The 18,199-nt window shown below is 44.2% G+C and overlaps 1 protein-coding gene across 1 annotated transcript in view; it reads left to right on the top strand.

Moving 5' to 3' along the window:
* Positions 1 to 18,199, top strand: part of siah2l (seven in absentia homolog 2 (Drosophila)-like) — a 26,081-nt gene extending 7,882 nt beyond the window's left edge. Inside the window, exons 2-3 of the mRNA XM_044221206.1 lie at positions 11,585 to 11,764; positions 12,158 to 18,199. Of these exons, the coding sequence (XP_044077141.1) occupies positions 11,585 to 11,764; positions 12,158 to 12,529 (552 nt within the window). The 3' untranslated portion in view covers positions 12,530 to 18,199. The remainder of the gene's footprint in view (positions 1 to 11,584; positions 11,765 to 12,157) is intronic.

Here is an 18,199-nt window from a genome sequence, read left to right as displayed (position 1 = left end):
TGCCCTTGAATGCACCATTCTGCCAGTACGATTGATTATCAGAATTTTGATCAGGATTTGTGAAGCGTCTCAGAGACGGAAATCAGTCCAAACATTGTCAGAGCGACGCACTCTTGGTTCCACTTTTGAGGACGAGGAGTAAAAGAGTTTTATCGACTTTGTAAATGTATGAATGTGTCCTGCTGAATGAGCATGAAGAATATCTAAATCACAACAGGCGAAATCAAATTTAGGGTCTTATAGCTTTTTTTTTTTTTTTTTTTTTTTAATACATTTCGAATCACAGCGGAGCTGTAAAATTGGAGAGATGTGTTCGTATTGTTACAGTGTTAAGACGGTGTCGTCCCTCATTCGTCCAGGAGTGATCCATCGTAGAAAAGGTTTCAGTCGTAGTCGTCTGGACACGTTTCGGTTTCGGCTCCCATCCGGAAGTCATTCTCAGTTGTGAAAATGGTCTGAGAACTCAGAAATTTAAGCTACTCTGTGTTGCTTAAGCCCCGCCCTCAGGAAGGAGTCTACCTGAGTATCTGTTGATTAGCTAGTTTCACCTGAAACTGAGCTAATAGTTTCCATGATGGCCCAGTAATCAGTAATCAGGCCTATTGTTTTCTGGCTGCACCTCCCTCATCACTGTTAAGTACCTGATTAGCATGTGATTGGCTTGACCACGGTGTTAATACACTGTGGTAAACTTTGGGCAGATTGAATCTCAGACCACCATTTCTGTTCAAAGAGGGGTTTTCTTTTTTCACAAAAATGGCTTCTTTGACTCCTCTTTCAACCCAACTCTTCTCTCTACTTAGACTCTCCACCTCGCTGTCTTCAAATGTGCGGTTTGTAGCTTTTAGATGCAAATGCACGGCGCTCTGTAATCCTGAGTTAGCGTGTCGTCTGTGCTGATAAAGTCTTTTGTGAAGCGGCTGTTTGGTCTCACCTGTGTTAAATGTAGCTTAAATTTCTGAGTTCCCGTCCCATTTTTTCACAATTGAGAATGACTTCCGGATGGGAGCCGAAACATCTTGATTCTGAAAACAGCGTCCAGACGACGACAGAAATCAAATCTTCCACCTATAAAGTGGACTCTTCATGTTCAGAATCAGCCTCACTGGCCAGCTATGTGTGCACATTCAAGGTTTTTCGTTGCTCTCAATGTAAATACACAGAAATTCAGCTAAAAACAAGCTCAACGAGGTAGACAAACATTAAGCTAACTATGTGCATATAGATGTATATATTTTTAACAACAGTAACATTTAACATTATACCACGTGTGTCTCCGTGTAGTGGAGTTTGTTTAACATCATTGCTGCTGCGTTACATGCGAGATGCAGCGCCGTAAAACTGGTTGGATACGAGCGATCAGATCGTTTCGCTCAGCTCAAACTAAACTCGCATGTGGACGCCGCGAACCGTCTGTGTTAACAGAGGATTAATTTCAGAGGCGAATCATCTGATTTCATTTTCGGGGTTTTGCAGAAACTAAACCTGGTCAGACATGCAGCCGCTCGGTGTTCTGCTGTGGAGTTTTAATCCCTCTGCTATATGATCCCCACGAGGCTCTGCAGTCTGTCCGAACAGCTGCTGACCGGCTGGTTTCGTCCTCCTGTCTGTCTGGTTATGTACGGAGAGCAGAGAGGGACAAATAACTTCAGATTTTTCCAAATTTAAAAGTCTGAGCCTCAAACTTTTGGTGAAGCAACGAGCGATGGAATGCTAAGCAAGCTAACCAGCGTTGTAGCTCTGCCTCGTCTTCCTCAGCAGGTAAACAGGCTACAATGATCATTTAAATCAGTGTTTTAAATCCTTTACTAACTTTCATGGAAGGTATTTATCGTTCAAATTAAATGATGTTGAGTCGTCTTCAATAAATCATTCAATCAAACTTTATTTATATAGCATCTTTAATACAGATCACAGCAGCTACTCTGGGTTGCATTTCAAGCTTGTTGCTCTTCCTCAGAGTTTTGCATTTGATGCCCCCCCCCCCTTCTTGAGTATTAATCAATAATCAATAATGAAACTACTCCTGCGACCAAAACAACAAAATGAGACATTTGAAAACGTCACTTTCAGCTTTGGGATATTGTGATGGATATTTTATAGACCAAATGATTAATAATTGCGTCTAATTGAGAAAATAATTGATTAATTGATTAAAGTGGTGACATTCTGCTCATTTTTAGGTTCATAAGTTTATTTTGGGGTTGTACCAGAACAGTTTGACATGGTTTCAGTTTCATAAAAACGCTCTTGTTTTAGCTCCCGAGTGAGGCGTCGCACTTCTATTCGATCTTTTGTTGGGAGCTGCACGTGCGCAGTACCGAGGTAAAGGACTACTGGCCAATCAGAGGCAGAGTAGGGCGGGTCCCGACGAGCCGCTGCAGCCGGTAACTATGGCTTCGGTTCAGTCGTACAACCCGAAGCAGCTCCACAACCGAGACTGGAGCGAGACGCTTCAGAGTGCGAAGTTATTCATTTGTAACTAGTTTATGTTTCATAGGTAACACGGTGTCGTCCCTCATTCGTCCAGGAGTGTTTCATCGTAGAAAAGGTTTCAGTCGTAGTCGTCTGGACGCTGTTTTCAGAATCAAGACGTTTCGGCTCCCATCCGGAAGTCATTCTCAATTGTGAAGAAATGGTCTGAGAACTCAGAAATTTAAGCTACTCTGTGTTGCTTAAGCCCCGCCCTCAGGGAGGAGTCTTCCTGAGTTGTAGTGTATTATCAGTGTATTAACACCGTGGTCAAGCCAATCACATGCTAATCAGGTACTTAACAGTGATGAGGGAGGTGCAGCCAGAAAACAATAGGCCTGATTACTGATTACTGGGCCATCATGGAAACTATTAGGTCAGTTTCAGGTGAAACTAGCTAATCAACAGATACTCAGGTAGACTCCTCCCTGAGGGCGGGGCTTAAGCAACACAGAGTAGCTTAAATTTCTGAGTTCTCAGACCATTTTCACAACTGAGAATGACTTCCGGATGGGAGCCGAAACGTCTTGATTCTGAAAACAGCGTCCAGACGACTACGACTGAAACCTTTTCTACGATGTTTCATAGGTGACGTTTTTTAACTGAGCTCTGTCTCTACGTCACAGTAACAGCTTTATGCCCACTGGCTGCCTGGAGGGCGTCTAACGTTATTTTTAATTTCGTATTTAGGTGGACTTGTGGAAACTGCTCAGTTCGTGCATCACGACGCGTGTTACACAGCGATGTAGACGCGTTACGGAAGTAAAGGCTGGACTGCAGTCGGGCTGTTTTCAGGCAGTTCAGGAGCTTCCTGTGGGAGAGGGTGGCGCCCTTTGGGGTGGACGTTGGGTTTTTTCACTCTGCAAACCTCTTACATGCACAAAAAAAGATAAATAACACAATAAAGAAAAGGGGGGGAAAAGCCAAAAAGCATAATATGACCACTTTAATGAAAATCACTGTTAGTTGCAGCCGTAAGTTTATCTGGAGCTGTTGTCATAGCAACCGTAACCTGCAAAAGTGCAGCTCATTGGCAGATCGCTGGATCATTGACAAGATAAACCACAAACATTTCTTTCATCAGAGATTCTGGCTCGCTTTTTGGATAAATTCAGTAACTATGGCAACGTTGGTTTTGGTCGTCTTCTTTTTTTTTTTTCTAGCCCCGATCCAGGAGCTTATTGGTCCTGCTCGGCTGTCACCTGGAAGTAGGACATTTCAGTGACAGATTTGTTTTTATAAAATGTGTTGCAGGACGCACGTTAAAAAACACAAACTCGCCAGATGGAAGGAAGTCTTGTTGGCGACCCGTAAGCTGAGAAAAAAAGAAAGTGTTAAGTAACAAAAAACACATAAAAAATTAAAACCCAGCTTGTAGGTCGCTAACAAGATTTCCTTCCATCCGGAGATTTCCACTTCCTGGCAGGATTCTGGATCAGGGTTATCTTTAGATTATGACCCAGGTGTCATCACCCGGCGGAAAATACCTTTTTACACCTGAAGCTCCGCTGCTCTGTGGGAGTGTGACAAGTTTACTGATTGTTGTGGTGATGTTTCTGGACTGTTGGACTAAAAGTTTGGAGGTAATCAAGGCGTGTTTATATATATATATATATATATATATATATATATATATATATATATATGTGTGTGTGTGTGTGTCAGCAGTGTGTGTGTGTTCGATGCTGTGTCCGGCCTCCTGCCTGCCTCTCCTCCGGGAGCTGGCTCAGTGGCGCTGCATGCTGGGATGGCATCGCCACCACGGAGTCGGTTCAACTAGCGCCACAGGGCTAACCGCTAACACTGGACAGCAGCAGCAGCAGCAGCAGGGGTCAGAGGTCAGGGGCAGAGCCAGTCGACCTGTCGGCCGCACCAAACCGCTGCCGGGCAGCCAGGTGAGTCCCGGAAGAAACGGAGAGCCCACTAACAATAGCTAAATCACCGGGATGTTGTTTGTTTTGTTCACACACGGTAACGACTTCAGACTGTTAGTCATTTATTAACGTCCTGACTCCATCTGTTGAAATTAATCCGGTTTCATTATTGATCTAAAACAAACTGACTCGACGGATTTCCTCCCGATGAAAAACCCTGAACCGCTCTGAATCGATGCATGATGGAGGGAATCTTTGTACCTCTAATCCATTTACCAACCTGTCTGACCACACACACACACACACACACACACACTCTCAGTGCTTTTAGCCTGATTAGTATTGATCGAGGGGATGCAGAGTGTTTTTCCTGCTGTGTCGGTCTTTCAGCTCTGCTCCGGTGGATCTGATGGATCTGTTGTGTCGTGCTGCTGAACGCTGCAGCTGTTCACCCTCTGGTTAAAGATGCTGGACGTGTTCACAGCTGTTTTTTAATATAAGAGGATATAGTAGATCCATTAATATGATTGGTTTTCTAACCACGTGTGTGTGTGTGTGTGTGTTGTTGTTGGATCAGAAGGACGGCGTGAATCACTGCATATAATGCTGAGGGTCCAGGACCTTAACTAGAGCTTTAAACAGTTAGATGGGTTATTTTATCACAGATATTATTATTAATAATAATAAAACTTTATTTATAGAGCACTTATCAAAACACAGTACAAAGTGCTTCACAACAAGAGAAATAAAACACATAAAATACACAAAAGCAATAAAATAAGCAGCAAGTTCAGGTAAAATCAGGATCTGCTTTCAGATAAAAATGTGTTTTGAGACGAGACTTAAACGAAGACTCTGACTCAGACAGCCTGAGGTCTTCGGGCAGGTTGTTCCAGAGCCTCGGGGCCCTGATGGCAAAAGCTCTGTCCCACTTAGTTTCCATCCTGGACTCAGGAACAGACAGGAGACCCCTGCCCGAAGATCTCAGACTACGTGAAGGTTCATAAGGGATTACAAGGTCTAAAATATAATCTGGAGCCATGAAGAGCCTTAAAAGTAATCAACAAGATCTTAAAATCAGTCCTGAAACCAACAGGGAGCCGATGTAAAGAGGCTGAACCAGGTGTGACGTGGTCGCAGCTCTCGGTCCTGGTTTACAGCCGAGCAGCTGAGTCCTGTACAGTCTGCAGGCGTTTCAGAGTTTTTAGATTAAGACGAGTGAACAGGCTGTTACAGTAACACGTACAACAGTTTCTGCATCACTAAGATTTAAAATAGATCGGATTTTTGTTTCTGAGGTGACAGAAACACGATTGGACGAGCTTAGTGACACGTTGCTCAAAACATAAACTGCTATCAAACATTAGTATGTCTCTGGGTCACTATTCTTTAAAACAACTTTAAGTTTGTGTGTTTATGGGGAAAAAAAACATTTTAAACATTTGTCTCAAAAATCCAGTATTGGTAAATCTATACAGTTATTATTATTTATTTTATTTTTTTTAATTGACACACCTTGGTACTTCTTCACTTGTGAGGACCTGTGACGTCATGATACACTTAATTTCTACCAACACGTTCACGTAGACAAGCAGCTGTGATGAAACTGTACTTTGTGTGTACGAATGATCCCAGTTTGAAATTCTTCCTGGAGAACTTTAACATAAACAGAACTAAATATGGCGACGCTCAGGGAGGTTATTCTGTTAATGTCGAGATTACAGCGACGGCGAGCTCGCGTCAGAACTTCCCTCCTTTGGTGCACTTTAGTTTAACTGCGTCTTGTAGTGTTTATTTCTGAGGATGTGCCAAACCAACAGTACAACACAACATCTTACATGTTATCCTTCGTCAGGAGGCGTGTCTGCGTCACGTGACGCTTCGTCAGGAGGCGTGTCAGAGTCACGTGACGCTTCGTCAGAGTCACGTGACGCTTCGTCAGGAGGCGTGTCTGCGTCACGTGACGCTTCGTCAGGAGGCGTGTCAGAGTCACGTGACGATTCGTCAGGAGGCGTGTCTGTGTCTCCTGATGGACGTCGGTCCGGTCTTCTCTCTGTCGGCTCTGTGTTTGGTCTCCAGCAGCTGCTGAGGGAAACATCTGGCTCTTTAGCAGCTAGATGCTCCGCTACGTTCAGCAGCTGCTCTCTGACTGCGTCTGGCTGCTGCCGAGCAGGTAGCGTTCAGCGGCTTCATCAGAAACACTGAGACTGAACCAGGCAGGAAATGTGCCAAAAAAACAAAACAAAACTAGGAGCTAAAAGAGGCTAAAAGGCTTCGAGGAGCTGCAGAGCTGGAGACAACTTCACTGTGGGTTTGTTACTACCAGAGTCACATTACTGATATAAACATATTAATCAGTGCAGCTTTAACCTAACCTGAATGTCTTCAAACAACTCTTTGAGGAAGTGAGGACCGGACTAAATGTCCTCACTGTCAAGGTCTCAAATTGGTCCTCACAAAGATAGTACAACAGTGTACACACACACACACACATCCTTGTACTTCTATCTTTGTGTGGACCATCGTAGACATAATGCATTCCCTCCCTTCTAACCTAACCTTTAAAACCAAGTCTTTACCTTCAAACAGCCCGTTGAAGTTGTGAGGACCGGCCAGAAAAACGTGTTTCAGTCCTCACTACGTAGCAAATACAAGTGCACACACACACACACACACACACACACACACACACACACAGGAGACATGAATCCTCTTATCGAGCTGCTTTAATGAATTTTTCAGGGATTTAGAAGTAAACCAACGCTCTGACCTGTTTGAAAACTGATCAACATGCTGAAAACGTTTCCTCGAACAGCTTCGCGAGTCTCACGTTTTAATGTCTTTGTTCATCGTCAAACATCAGATTTCCAGACACACTCGGAGAAATAATAAGACGTGTGTGTCCTGCTCATAATTCAGTTATAAAATCCTCTCTCCTGATTGGCTGCCGGCAGCTCTGTCACAGCGGACGGCAGTAGAAGTTACTTAATTTCCATTTTCTGGTGCGACTACAAGACTAGCAACGAGGGAAGACATCTTGGAACAATGTGTAAACAATGAATGCAGCATTTATTCGACGTTTAAACACGATGTTCTGCTGCTGATTTGTAGGTGTGAAGGTGAAATTATGGCTCATAGTTATTAAACAGATGTGTAAATATGACCTTAAGTTTCCTCTCAACTTGAAAGGACAAAGTTTGGAGTCATTTTCTAAAGCAGCCAGGAAGAGTTTTGTCGTCGTCGTCACTTAAAAACCCAGAAAACAAGCAGCAGTTTGGTCTAAATGAATCCAGCTTGTTTTCCAGCCTGCTGCCCTTTCAGGAAGCTGCTGCTGCGTTCTGACCTGCAGCTGATGAATATTTAATCGGACGAACAGCGAACCTCCTGCTGTGCCACCTTCCTCTACTTTCATCACACGGCTAACAGATTATTCTGATCATTGTTCCAGTTGTCGACAGATTAAACTGTGCTGTCTTCCTAAACACATGAGGTATTTCTCATGAGGGTATGTTAGTCTGGTTCCAGGATCTCTAAAAGTGAAAATATGTCTTTATATTATATCTGTAGAGTCTGGTTTCATGTCCTCACACCGGCTCGTGCCGTCGTTTTATCTCCAGTTGACAGATTCTGGGTCAGTGTCTCTGTAAATAAGACACCAGGCCTGGGTAAACGAACCCAGAGAAAGAGGATCCAGTTATATATTCATGAATAAGTGGAAGCATCCGCCATCGTCGCGCTGCCTGTTCCTCCTGCAGAAACAAACTCGCTTCACTTCAGAAGCTGCTATTTCTAACGTTCAACGGGCAGAAGGCGTCCGTCCGTCGCTGTGACGCTTCCGGCCGAGCCTCAGAAAAATGCAGCTAAATCCTTTTTGTGTTCGGCATCCAAAGAGTTTCGCGTGCGGAGGAGTGCGCCAGCAGAGTTATGACGATTCCCAGCTCAAATTATTAGTTTTTCCACGTATTTTCTTTTTTTACGACATTTTTTTAGACCAAACGAAGAGTCGATTAATCAAGAAAAACAATCGGTTGGGTTAATCGAAATTGAAAATATCATCTTCGACGCGACACGCTCGCTGGATCCTTTCATCGGCATTGTGCGGGATGTCCCGTATCGCGCAAGTGACGTTTTTGGCGTAGATTCTCTCTGACCAATCGGTGGTGTGCGGTGTTTTAACTCCGCCTTTTAGTATCGGCTCCGCTCGCGAAAAAATAAAACAGGTACTGTCCGCAACGTTTGCCGTTGGAAAACCAAAAAAGGCAGATTCCAAGCGAGTCGAGCCGTACCGTGCAGTGGAAATGAGGCAAAAGACACTGCCAAGGTGCATTGTGGGAAATGTAGGCTCCAGTGTTTTTGGAGTTTGACCCATAACTAGGGACTAAAAGTCAGGATTTCTCTGCTGCAAAAGATTTTGATTGTCTTCCAAATTGTATCGTCCTTTTTAAAACCTCCAGAAAAAGATCCAGTCTCACTTTAAAGTTTACAGATGCAGCTTTTAGTTTAAAGGGCCGACATTTTGGATCGATTAGTCGTTTGACAGGAAATTAATCTGCAACTGTTTTGATAATTGATCAAGTTATAGTTTCTTAAAAAAAATGACAAACAGTTGATGTGTCTTAGTGAGGATTTGCATTGTAAACATAATATTTATTTATACAAAAACAACCTCACCACAAGGTTCATTTAGTAGCTGTTCTGGAGCTTTCAATCAACACGCAGTCTTCTTCAGCAGATGGAGTTCCCCGGTTGTCGTGGAGTTGTAGATGTTCAAATTTCCATTTCCTCTTTCTTTCCAATTAAAGACGTCACCTTGGACTTTCTGATGTTTCATAAACCAAATAACTAACCAATTAATTTAGTCCCTAAAATGACTGAAATGTAAAGTTTAAAGGATAAAATATCGTCGACACGTCACGTCTCTGTGTATATTTTGATGATTTCAGTTTTATTCTTTTACTGCGTGGTGTCCTGAGGTCAAACGGACCAATCGGCAGGCGTCTTCCGGACACACTGATGCTGTCTGCAGAAGATTTAAAAGTGAAACTGATTGAGTTTTCTGCTCGCGTCCGTCTTGTTGAAGCTCTCTCTCCTCATGTTTATGGATGCTCTCTCTGTGATGTTCAAACAGCATCGCTAACGCCGCGGCCTGCCTCCCTCGAGTGCTTCTCCGTCTTCCCGAGCTCGTCCACGATCGGTCCTCCCGCCTCGTGCACCGCTATAGGCTCCTGGTCTGTCTATAGGCGCTGTGTTGTTCAAGACGACAGAGGGGGAGGAGGGAGAAGCCCGTCGTGGTGACCTTCAGCATCCGAGAACACCTGAAGAGAAAGCTGCAGCCGGCGCATTGTAACCTGCTCCTGAATGCCCAGAATAGACGCACTCAGAGGCTGTATTCATATCGCCGCTTCCTCTGGAGCTTTCAAATCAGGAGTAAATGAATACGCCGGCTGTTCTTTCAGCCGCAGGCAGCAGCTCGTCGTGAGGAGGCAAAATGAAACCGCAGAAACGCAGGAAAATGAAAGAATATATCAGTTTGTGTATAAGGAGATTTATTTTGAAAATATTACGCTCATTCGTCATTTATAGAAAAACAAATATTTATGTTCAAGCAAAGAATCACAAAATTGGAAACCAGCTATAAGGATTTGATCTGACAGATGGTTTAAAGGTTCTGTTAATGAGATTCTGAACATCAATGTAGCAGCAAACAGCTACTTGCTATGAAAAGATATAGAGGAGTAATGGCGTCCTGAGCAGAGGATGACGTCGCACTCCCTCTGCCGATGCTGGCTGTGAGCAGAGCGATTTAACAGCAGGTTCTTTCCTCATCTGACTCTGTGAATTAAGGGTTTATTTCGACCAAACCAGAGCTGGTGACTGTTGGTGAACAGTGGAAAGACTAACAAAGACGGTTTTGGTGAGTTTTATTTTGTTTCTGTCCAGTTTGAATGAGCTGTGTTTTACGATGAGCTGCGAGGTACAATTACTGTTTTTCTCAATGGAGTCTGGTGCAGCGTAGCGCCCATTTGTTTCGGTCTGAGATGCTGGTGCTCTAGCGCGACATTTAGTGGCAGTGAATGTCGCTTACAGCTCCTTTAAGGTTCCCAAAATGGAGGGCGGGCCATTTTGACTTGTCAACCACAGGTGCAACTAACATCATTATTAATAGCTGCATTTCATTTGAATAATTGCTGGAACGGAGCCATCGTTAATGTTATTAGTTCCACTTGTTTCTCCTGCTATGACAAGTCAAAGAAACCGAATGAAACTGATGCTGAAGACAAGCTTCACGGTAGCAAGATTTATTCAGAAAGACAAATAACATGTAAAGATGGCAAACAATCAAACCATCTAGCAAACATGTTGAAATCCTAAATATTCAAACAGAAGCTGATTCCCTCCTCAGTCGGATCTGCAGTGTCTGAAAAACACCCGGCCGCTAAAACATCTTTTGGTTCTTTTTAGTGGATAGAAACTTAATCCTGAGTTATTTCACATGTTGAATGATAATATTCAGGTAGTCCTGTTGTCACATATGGTTAGCATCACGGCTCTGTGGATGCTGATGTCCGTCAGTCCAGACTGAAACTGACTGTGATGAAATGTGGCTCAGCTGGACTCTAAATATAATTTATGCATTTTATTAATGCTGTTCCCAATATACAAAGATTACTGATCACCAAGGAAAGGGTTGTTGGAGCTGAGATGATGTATAATGTCCTGGGCCAGCAAATCATTATCACATTACTAAATTATATTTTTCTGATCCATTATCGCCCGGCCCTGTTTACTGCTGTACTTCTCTCCTGTCGACGATCGAAAGCTTTCCTCAGTAAATGAATGTCAAACAGATCAGAGTGCGCAGATGATCTTTCCTTCATTGATTACTTCTCCGAAAGGAAGCGGTTTAATAAAGAAACTCCTCATCCATGAGGTGTTAAATTCACTCGTTCAGAATGACAAAGTGTTGTTCCTCATTGTTCATCCAGCTTCACGTCTCTTCTGCTGCATTATGAGCTGCACATTTATGGGTCTTTGATGTTTTATAACACTGTTTTTGTAGGTTTAACACACAGTACTCTGTTTATTCTGCAGCCACAAAGAATAAATTGTGGTCTTGTTAACTTAAAATGTGACGATCTCTTATTTTTATCTAATTAACACATGCAACAGGAAGGTGTCTACAGTTTTTCAGTGCAGCGTGGCTTTAACGCTCGGTCCTGTCTGTGTCCTCCCTGCAGTACTCGTCGGCCGGCTGTCTGCTGACTCTTCACCACAGCGAGAAGCCCGATCACGAGGAGGTGTGTGAGTTCAGGCCGTACACCTGTCCGTGTCCCGGGGCTACCTGCAAGTGGCACGGCTCGCTGGAGGCCGTCATGCCTCACCTGATGCACGCGCACAAGTCCATCACCACGCTGCAGGTCAGCAGCAAAGCTTTAACTCGACGTTCGCCGCGCTGCAGGTCATGGTGAACGACCTGCTCGACGTCAGCGTGTTAGCGTTATCATTGTGAGCATGTTAGCATGCTGATGTTAGCATTTAGCTCAAAGCACCGCTGCGTAGTGCAGCCTGGCAGAGCTGCTAGCATGGCTGCAGAGTCTGGTTTTAGTCTGGTTTTAGATTTTTTTATATAATTTATGCATTTAATTAATGGTTTTACCAATTAACAAAGATTACTGATCAAGTACAGGGTTGCTGGAGCTGAGATTCAGTGTATAATAACCAAAGGATTGTCAGTTCAGTGAGATATTTTTCTGATATTGACAGTGTAAGGGGTAAGGGAGATAAAAGCCATAATGTCTTCCTCTCTGCAGGGGGAGGACATCGTCTTCCTGGCGACGGACATCAACCTTCCCGGCGCCGTGGACTGGGTGATGATGCAGTCGTGTTTCAGCCACCACTTCATGCTGGTCCTGGAGAAGCAGGAGAAGTACGAAGGCCACCAGCAGTTCTTCGCCGTCGTGCTGCTCATCGGCACCCGCAAGCAGGCCGAGAACTTCGCCTACCGCCTGGAGCTCAACGGCAACCGACGCCGGCTCACCTGGGAGGCGACGCCGCGCTCCATCCACGACGGGGTGGCGGCCGCCATCATGAACAGCGACTGCCTGGTGTTCGACACCTCCATCGCCCATCTGTTCGCCGACAACGGCAACCTGGGGATCAACGTCACCATCTCCATGTGCTGAGGGAGCGGAGCGGCGTTAACGGCAGACAGAGGACATCACAACCGGAGACGCGATGCAGGATCCAGGGAGGTGTCGGGTTCACCTCCCGTCTCGTTCTGTGGTTAACGGGGACTCCTGTGCCGTCAGCGTCCTGTGGTGTCGGTGACGCAGCTGGAGTCGTTTGTGAGGAAGAACTACGTTTGAAGCGGCTGAGAGACAACTCGAACCAGCAGCCACAGGAGGCCGGCTCCGCCCCGCGTGATGTCTGTTTGGTGTCTGTCGAATGACGGGACAGAACGGGTCGTCCCTCGAGTGGGGCGTCGGAGGAAAAGTGGACGGGAAGAGCATCGGGCGTCCGTCCTTCTCCACTCGATGGGAAAAAGAGGTCGGGCCTGCTGCTTCGGCCGCCGCCCGTCCAGGCCGGGACATCTGGGCTGGACCGGGACCGAGCTTTATTCTCCGATTCTGATTAGAGGAAACGAACTAATTCTTTACCACAGCAGCGCCACGAGCCTCCGTCAGCTCCATCAGACTTCCTGTCGGCCCGACTTGTTCACAATGTTCTGGTCTTTGCGGGGCAAAGTTCTGCCCAGCTGCTGTTGTCGGCGAACAGCTCAGTCCGGGTCAGAGTCCATATAAACGACGACCGTTGAGGTGTTCGTTAGATAAATCGGCTGATATATCGTATTGGTGTTTATGTCAGCTGATCAGTGACAACAAATTGCAGCACAGAAATCCCAAACTAGGTGTGAGGTCGTTTAGAAACAGTGTCTTCATCGTGTAGTTTGTGCACCAGACACATTTTCACACTGTCCTGCTGTGTGTGAATCTGTTCTTTAAAATAACTATTTTAAAGAAAAGGGATCCGTATCAAGATTGTTGTTTATGTGTTTATGTTAAAAAAAAGACTATTGGCAGATATGTCGTTATCAGCACGGGCCTCATAAATCCGGTATAGGTCGGGCTGTAATATTCCCGAAAGCTGCGGTTGTGTCTGTTGTCCTTCACCGACCTTTCTGCACAGACCGTCATGTTGCCCACCGGTAGCCGAACCCGACCTGCTGCCATATTTTTCTACAGATCCAGTCCGTGACGTCTGTGAGACGATGTCCGAAAAATAAAAACACATCGCAGGAAATTAAAAAGAAACCAAACATAAAAAGCTGTGATCCCTGACTCCGCTGCTTGAAAAAAAGGCTGCTGGCAGTTAAAGTAAAGCAGAATAATGTGAACACGCCTCTTCAACTACTTAGTGCTTTAATGAGCAGAGCGGCGGGCTGAGTGAAGGGTTGCTGGTTCAGATCCCGGTCTAGAAGACCGGCTGTGGACAGCGTCCAGCAGCGCTTTGTGCACTTCGGTTCACTGCACACTCTCGCACATTTTGGAGGTCAGTGTTCGACCTCAGCTGAGCTGTTAATCCTCCAAACCTTCTTTAATCTCAGATAAAAGCAGTGAAATGGAGGAATAATCCTCCGCTCGCCCCTCCTGCAGTCTGTTTAGCCGCCAGCGCCTTACGTTTCTACCGCCGACCTCCTCTTCTTCCTGTTCCTTCCCAGGGAAAAACAACTGAGACTCTCTTGCAGAACTGATGTTAAGAAAGATGGATTTAAAAAAAAAAACTGTTCGCTTGTTTAAAGCCACAGCGACACGATGGACGGACATTATTATCTTTTTAAAGGCTCGTGTGGCATTGTGGGTAAAAAAAGGTTTCCCAACATTCCTTGTCTCTAACCTTTGTAGCAACTGACCAGGAAGAAACCAACTTCACCAGATACCTCTGACCACAGACACGTCTGTAAGTGAACCGCAAACCCCTCAGACCTCGGCGGCGTTTCCTCCGTGTTTGTTGCCTCCGCAGCCTGCACTGTAACTGGGGGGCCTAAAACTAGTTGTGCGTTCACACTGGAGGGTTTAGGTGATGTGGGCGGGGCCAGAGGCACCGCATCATGCAGACCGCAATCTCTGAACCCATCGGCTATCATCTGACGGCCATTTAGCCTCTGGGGGCAACGGCCGATGTTTCGTGGCTTCCGGCGTAGCCGAGACTTCCTCTTCTGTTGTTTACAGTCCGATTAGCAACTTGAAACGCGAGAATGGTATTCTCTGTAAACAGATACCTGCACGCGAATGCTAAATCGCCGTCGGACGATAGCCGAAGGGTTCCGAGATTACATTTCGGCCAATGAGTCCCGCCTCTTTTGCTCTCCACGCCAACTGTTTACGTGCAACCAGAGCCCGCTCAAACGTGATTGGTCGGTACTACTCCGACTACAAACGGAAACCAGAACGCTTACCGATACCAAAATCAAATTCATATGCAGGCATCTGTTTATAGAGATTATACAGACCATAATAACAAGCAGCCAAATAGGAAGAAAACATTCACATCAGCCTAATTTTCAGTCCGAGGTGTCGACAATATCAGCAGCAATAATCTCACATTTACACAAACATTCACTTTAAAAAGGAGTTTGTTTATCTGGTTTCTGTTGTGAACAAACTAAATCACGTTACAAATAGTTAAAACAATAAAAAAAAAGAATAATCTCGGAGTGATGTGTGAAGTCTTTGATGCAGCTGTAACTGATTTATCGCTCGGCTTCGCGGAGCTTCACAGTTTCAGCTCGTTGTTCATCTGTTGCTGCTCAGGTTCTTCTTCTCTCAGCGCTCAGAGCGTCGCTGCCGGAGAAGAAGAAGCTGTAAAATTACGGTGGCCGCCATCTTAAAACAACACAAGCAAATTCTAAAACATCTTCATCAATTTGACAACACGCGCAGCATTTAGAAAACACGCTGCAAATCCAAAACGACAACTCGAGTGTTTCCAGAGGACGCTAAAAAGTTCGTTGTTTCCGTTATTCCGTTTGAACCGTTTCTCCGCTTTGCGCAGTCCGATCTGCAGCTCGCGGGAGCAGCAGCTTCAAAGAAAAAGCTTGTAAAACATTTTCGAAACAGAAAATGAAGGTAAATGTGAAGGAGTTTGAAAAGAAATGTTGGAAAACTGCTGTTTAATCAGAGATGATAACCAGGTTCATCAGTGGCGACAGACGGACTGCAGCCTGTAACGGACCAAGGACCAAGGATGATACAAGGGCCGACTTCGATAACTTCACGAGTCGCTAACGACAACGAGCGAGTCCAAGCCGTGCTGAGCGACGGGACAGGCCTTGTTGTGAGCAGCTTCATTTAGGAACTATTGGCAGAAACAAAACAGTTCCCGCATGAAGCCGCTCACAACAAACCTGAGGATTATCTTCAGGAACCGGGTCCTGGTTTCTGAAAAGAGACGCTGCTGTTGAGTTTTTCAAACGTACGTTTTTGACGCTTTGAGCTCCACGAGCCGAGCGCCACGCAGTCCCGTTATATTCAAAAAATTATATCTGCAAAACTCGTCAGCTCACGCCAAAACACTCCAGGTGGATAAACGGCTCTACAGGTGAGAGGAGACGTGTGTATTTTTGATTTTGGGGTGAACTGTCCCTTTAAAAGTCGTCAAAATTTGTTGGGAAAACTCTCACATGCACGTCACTTATTTACAGTGTTTGCTATCGAGCAAGCTACTCGCTAGCTTGCGAGTACGTTTGGCATCCCAGCGTTTGGCTGCAAGCAAAACTACTGTCAACAACAGGGGGAAGTCATGCTAACATAAGCTAGCAAGTGAATTGCCTTAAAGAGTTAAGCTAATGTTTACTATCAAGCTAAAGAAGTTTCTCTCACATGCACAGATCGTATTGTGGTGTCAATCCTTGACCTGTTGTCTGTTAGCTAGCGAGCTAACTAATTAACATCTTAGCTAGGATACATTAGCTTGCTATATAACGTTTGTTTTCTAGCAAGCTAGTGTAGCTTAGCCAAGACATTAGTTATCTAGCTAGCTAACAAGCGACAGCTTTTACTGTCACAATACATCTTTCATGTGACAAAAATTAAATACGTGACTATTTAGTGTTTTTTTTTATTTTACATTAACTATTTTTTAATATTACTGTGATTTAATATTACTGTAAGGGAGGAATGATTGGTTAGTGAACTGCAAATCATTGTTTTTTTGCTGCTTCAGCAAACTTTAAAGCTACATTGATTAAGTAAAATAAGATCCTTCGTGCTCCTAAATGCTTCATTTTCATTTTCGGGGTGTTTGATGCACTTGCTCTTGGATGTAAAAGTTGTCTTGGGACAAAAGGCGTACTTAAATCGGATTGCCGGAGTTTCGTGACTGCAGTGTGAACGCACACCTTTTTATTTTCACCGCGGATTAATAAACGCAGAGGAGACGCCGCTCTCTGTTAATCGCTTCCACTTTACAACCCGCCGACTTTCTACGAAATGTTTTAAAATATTGTAAATGAAGTTATAATGACAGTATATTTTCTAAAAACAAAGGCTGCTTCATGTATTCCTCGTGCTAATGTTGACACGTGTTATCGTGCGTCGTCTCGGCTGTTCAGAGTCATTTTTTTTTTTAAGCTGTTTCTGTTATTCTGCTGTTTTGCTCAACTGTCACAACTCAACATCTGTACGGATACAAAATGAAAGACAAGGGAAGAAAACCAGGGACCAGGACTTCACAAAATACTGCTCACGTCTTCCAAAACGTGCAGAAATATTTGATTCGTAGAGTAGCGAAGCAGGAGGTGCGTTCAAGTCCTGGATGGGCATGAAACTCTCCTGTTGACTCGTCAGAACAAAACACAAATGTTAGCTACAAGAAGCCTGTGGACATAAGAACTGAATGAGAGAAGTCAACTACGACTCCCAAGGTGCATTTCACTAACAACCATCCAATCACAGAGCTCCATTCTGTTAAACGTGCCGCTAACGGCGAGCTGAAGCTAAATTACACTTTGTAGAAACCTGATAAAACATTCAGCAGTTTTGGATTGATTTGGTAACTAATATCTCCATAGCAACAGCAGCTGAGGCTCATGGGTATTGTAGTATTTAAAGTCATCCACCAAAAAAAAAAACAAACAAACCCTGATTTCTCAGAAACAATAATTAAATATAATTAAAACTCATAATCCGAACATAATTATCCAGAAGGGAAAATGGTTTGGTTTTTGCATTTGTCATCATCACGTCAAACATCCTCTTTTGCTAACGAGGCTGTCAGTTGGTCTAATTACTGCTTTAATCAGCTGCCGTTATTAATATGAAATGTTTATTTGACATTTCACTTTATTTTACAGGTCTTTTATTCCAGGATTACTTCCGAGGCGTACTTCCTGGAAAGAACCATTTCATTTGGTGATAAGTAATTGCAGCTAAAACTGAGATGGTGGCAACTTGGGAAGCTGTGAACATGCCAAAATGTCAAGTTTGTCTACAGGAAAACAAACATACGTTTTCATAATAAATGAATATTTACTTTAAATGGAGCTATTCCTTCAAGTAAATTCATATTTTCCCCAAAATTAGCACAAAATTACACCGTTCTGTCCAGGAAACGTCTCGAAAATGATTCCTAAAACACAGACCTGTAAAATATAGTGTTACCAAAAATGTGTGTGTTTGGCTTTAAGAAGATTAATATTTTCCTCATTAATATGTGAAGATCATCAGCTCTGTTTCTGTTGTGGCAGCAGGACAATAAAAAGCTCAAATCCACTGAAACTAATAGAAAGTTAAATTCCTTTGTTCTGTGTTCTGCTCGGTTCTGTGATGTTTCTGTAATAAATGTTTGTTTCTCTG

The sequence above is a fragment of the Siniperca chuatsi genome, linkage group LG14 (genome assembly GCF_020085105.1).
Source record: "Siniperca chuatsi isolate FFG_IHB_CAS linkage group LG14, ASM2008510v1, whole genome shotgun sequence".
NCBI classification, from domain to species: domain Eukaryota; kingdom Metazoa; phylum Chordata; class Actinopteri; order Centrarchiformes; family Sinipercidae; genus Siniperca; species Siniperca chuatsi.
The sequence above is the reverse complement of the archived record's forward strand: the minus strand, read 5'-3'. Positions and strand labels throughout refer to the sequence as shown.